The 3,853-nt window shown below is 65.9% G+C and overlaps 1 protein-coding gene across 1 annotated transcript; it reads left to right on the forward strand.

The window, feature by feature from the left end:
* Positions 1-530: 530 nt before the first annotated feature.
* On the forward strand, positions 531-3,784 carry SLAMF8 (SLAM family member 8; the record flags this gene model as incomplete). The annotated part of the gene is made up of 7 exons (XM_027673428.1): positions 531-810; positions 1,690-2,016; positions 2,266-2,746; positions 2,905-2,925; positions 3,180-3,271; positions 3,543-3,605; positions 3,720-3,784. Coding segments are annotated over exons 1-7 (1,329 nt in total), but the record flags the coding sequence as incomplete, so codon positions are not given.
* Positions 3,785-3,853: the final 69 nt, after the last annotated feature.

Below are 3,853 nucleotides of genomic sequence, written 5' to 3' on the forward strand. Positions count from 1 at the left end.
CGGTGGTCCCTCGGTGTGTGTGGAGGGGTTGTTGCTCAGCCTCCCCTCCCTGATTTCCTGCCGCCAAAAATCCATCCCCGAGAGGTTTTGTGGTGCCTGGTGGGGCCGGATCCCAGGGCCCGGGGCTGGGTCGCCCCTGGGGGGGCCGTTGGGACCCCTTGGCTGGGAAAAATAAAAAAAGGGGAAATTAATTGTGGCAAAGAGGGACCTCTCCGGGTTTCCCGGGGTGTGTCCTTGGGGAGGAAGAGGGAGGTCGAAGGTTGCCCCGGCTGCAGCATCCCCGTCACGTACCTGCTTCCTCGGGGGAGGGGGGTGTAGGAATCGCATCCTGCAGCCCTCGGGGGTACCCGGGAAACACTCCGGGCGCAGGGACCGGGCAAGGGGTGGGTGTTTAACCCCTCTTACCCCACCGGGCGCTCCCCGGCCCCTCTCACCCCCTGTGTGGGGGTCCCCGAGCGAGCCCCCCCCTCCTCCCGCACAGCCGGGGCAGCGCATCCCGTGAGCCGGGGAGAGGGAGGGGGAGGTGGGCAATGACCCCCCCGAGGCTGCAGCAGCGGGGGCTGCGGTTTCTCAGCCCCCCCCTTTTTTCCCCTCGCCTCGCCTCCGTCTCTGCAAAGCCGAGCGGCTGCGGAGAGAGCGAGAGCGGGGCCGGCGCCGAGCGAGCCGCCCGCGGGCAGGACGGGGTTGCGGTGTGGGAACCGTCTGTCGCTGCCCCCGGGGGAGGCTGCGGGGGGCTCCTGGCGGATTTCGGGGTCTCAGAGCCCGAGTGGAGCGACTCGGTGCCCCCCCGGGGATGGGGGGTGGGAGAGGGTTGAGTAGCTGAGCTGCCCCAGAGCACCGGGGTGGAGGGTCCCTGTCCCCACCACGGGGGAAGTTTCCCGAAGGTTTAAACCCGAAACCTGCCCCGGTTTCAGCCCCACACGGTGGGGAGAGTTTCCTCTGTGGCGGGGGTGACCTTTGCACGCGTGGGGTGACACTGGGACAAGGCATCGTGAGCCCCCAGCAGCCCCCAGACCCCGGGGGTATCCCAGCCCTGAGGGTGGTCCCTGGCTGGTCCCCGACCCCTGGGACATTTCCTGGAGGTTTAAACTTTAATGCTGCCCGGTTTGAGCCCCACTTGGGCTTAGACACGGTGGGGAGAACGCTCCCCGTCTCGTCCATTTTTGGGGGGTGACCTGTGCACGTGTAGGGGGACACGGGGTGACACCGGGACAAGGCACCGTGGGCCCCCAGCAACCCCCGACCCCGGGGACATCCAGCCCCACGCTTGGTCCCTGACCCCCGGGGACATTTCCTGAAGGTTTAACTTTAAACCCGCCCGGTTTGAGCCTTAATTGGGGCTTAGAGACGACGGGGACCGCGGCGTCCCTGCTGTGGGGGTGACCCGCGCGTGTGTGGGGGGGACATGGGGGGACACGGGGTGACGCCGGGACACCGGGACGAGGCCCCGCGAGCCCTCGGGGTGTTCCCAGCCCCGCGGGTGGTCCCTGCGTGCCGGGAACGCCGCCAGGAAGAGGGGATGGGTGTGGGATTAAATGAATCATCCCAGGCGGGCGCCGCGCTCCCGTGACTCAGGCCCCGGTGGGCAGCTGCCCACGGGTCCCTCGGGAGGGAGGGGGGCGAGGGAAGGGACTGGGGGGGGGGGTTGCTGGGGGTCTCCAGCCCCCAGATTATCTCTGTCCCCATCAGGTACTGCGGCCACTCGGACCCGGCAGGTGAACGGTGTCCTGGGGGGGTCCGCGCTGCTCTCCCTGGATCTGCTCCCCAACGAGACGGTTAAGGCGGTCGACTGGGCATTTTTAGATGTCAACAGTGTCAAGAACCTCGTGGCCGAGTTCCACCACGGTGAATTCGAGCGCTCCAACCCCCAGGATCGATTCGGGGACCGGTTGGAGGTGAACGAGACAGCGCTGAGGATCGGGACCCTGGAGAGGGGCGACAGCGGCATCTACGAGGCTCGGATTATACTGCACCCAACGAAGGTGGAGACACAACTCTTCGCCCTCTCCGTCTACGGTGGGTGTTTGCAGAGCAGCAGTTCCTGGAAGCGGCTTTCCAGCTCCCCGGCGCCCGGAGGTGTGAGCGCGGGGAAAGGGGAAGGGAAACCGCTCCGGCCGCCGCGCGTCCGTCACGGGGATTGTCTCACGGGGATTGTCCCGGCTCCGTGACGAACCGCGACCCCGGCGCTTCCCCTTTTCCTCGCTCTGCCCTTCCACCTTTTTCTTGGTCGTGTGTGTGTGACAGGTTTGTTTGCGCCTCCAACAGATCCGGTGCCGGAGCCGCAGATCCAGGGGCGGCAGCTCTCCCTCACCCCCCAGGAATGCAACCTCACCCTGCGGTGCCAGGCGGCCCCGGGCAGCGATGCCACTGTCACCTGGCAGCTCGGGAGCTCTCAGGGGGTGCCACAGGCGCGGCTCTGCGGGGACAACCAGACCCTGTGCCTGGCCCTGCCCGTTGCTGCCTTCAGCTCCACCTACACCTGCCTGGCCCGGAATCCCGCTCAGGAGCGGAATGTCTCCGTCCACCTGGACACCCTGTGCCAGCAGCAGGGTAAAAACCCCTCCTGTGCCCAGATTCACCCCCCAGGAGGGTCCTGGCACCCACCACGGCTTGTCCCTGCAGACACGGGGGCCAGTCAGGGGAGACACGTGTTCCTGGTGCTGGTGGCCGTGGGCATTTTGGCCCTGCTTGGCATCGCCTGGATCTGGAGGAGGAGGAGGAGGAGGAGGAGGAGGAGGAGGAAGAAGTCTGAGGGAGGTGGGCACCACCCAGCTCAGAGCTGGGATCAATAAAGCTGGGAAAGGGGGAAAGAGCTTTTCCCCTCACTCCGGTTCTTTTCTTTCTGGAAAGGGTTGTCGGGCACTGGAAGGGAACAAGGGACAGGACAAGAGGAAACGGCCTCAGGCTGCGCCAGGAGAGGTTCAGGTCGGACACGAGGAGGGATTTGTTCCTGGAAAGGGTGGAGATGTCCAAGGAAGGGCTGGACACTCGGTGCTCTGGGCTGGGGACACTGCACAGCGTGGACTCGATGACCTCACAGGTCTTTTCCAACCTAAATTGGGATTCTGGGATTCTGCCTGCCCTGCCTGGGCCAGGGTGGCTCTGTGCCCCCCTTCCATGCATCCCAGCTCCCTCCAGCACCCCTGGGATCACTGCTCTTGCTCTTTTTCTCTCCGTAGGTGCCCTCGCCCCCCTCTCCAGCGAGGATCCCCCACTGGAGCTCTTGTACTCCGAGATCCAGAGGAGAAACTCCCCGGAGCCTCGGGAGTTTGTGAGTCTGGAGGGGGATCCAGGGGCAAATTTGATTCATTCTGAGTCCAACTCCACCTTCCACCCCTTCCCTGCAGCACTGGGGGGTCCCTCTGTGCCCCCAGAGCTCCCCTTTCCTCCTCCCCTGGAAGTGGCTCCGAACTCCAGGGGGGCTTCCCAGGGGAGGGGACACCAAAGGGCACTTCCCAGGGCCACCAAGTCCCTGGGGAGAGTTGTCCCACCTCGCCCACCCCCCTTCCCGAGGGTCTGACCTGTTTTCTGCCCCCGAGCAGCAGGACGGGCCCAGGACCATCTACTGCGAGGTGCAGGCGAAGGTGTGACCTGGAGAGTCCCAGGTGAGTCCCGGGTGTGTCCCAGGTGTGTCCCAGCCCCCGGGAGGCTCCGTCCTTGTCCCTCCACCCCCAGAGGGAGACGGTTCCGTCCTCATCCTCCTTTTCTCCCCCCAGCAGGACCCCGGAGCAGGATGGGACCACTGACCCCCCCCATCGGGGCTGACAGACACCCACGTCCCCTCGTGATGTCACCTCGTGTCCCCCCCCGTGCTCTGGGAGCAGGGCTGGCCTGGGGGGGCTCAAACATCCCC

The sequence above is a fragment of the Neopelma chrysocephalum genome, unplaced genomic scaffold, assembly GCF_003984885.1.
Source record: "Neopelma chrysocephalum unplaced genomic scaffold, ASM398488v2 Primary Assembly neopelma1_184341, whole genome shotgun sequence".
NCBI lineage: Eukaryota > Metazoa > Chordata > Aves > Passeriformes > Pipridae > Neopelma > Neopelma chrysocephalum.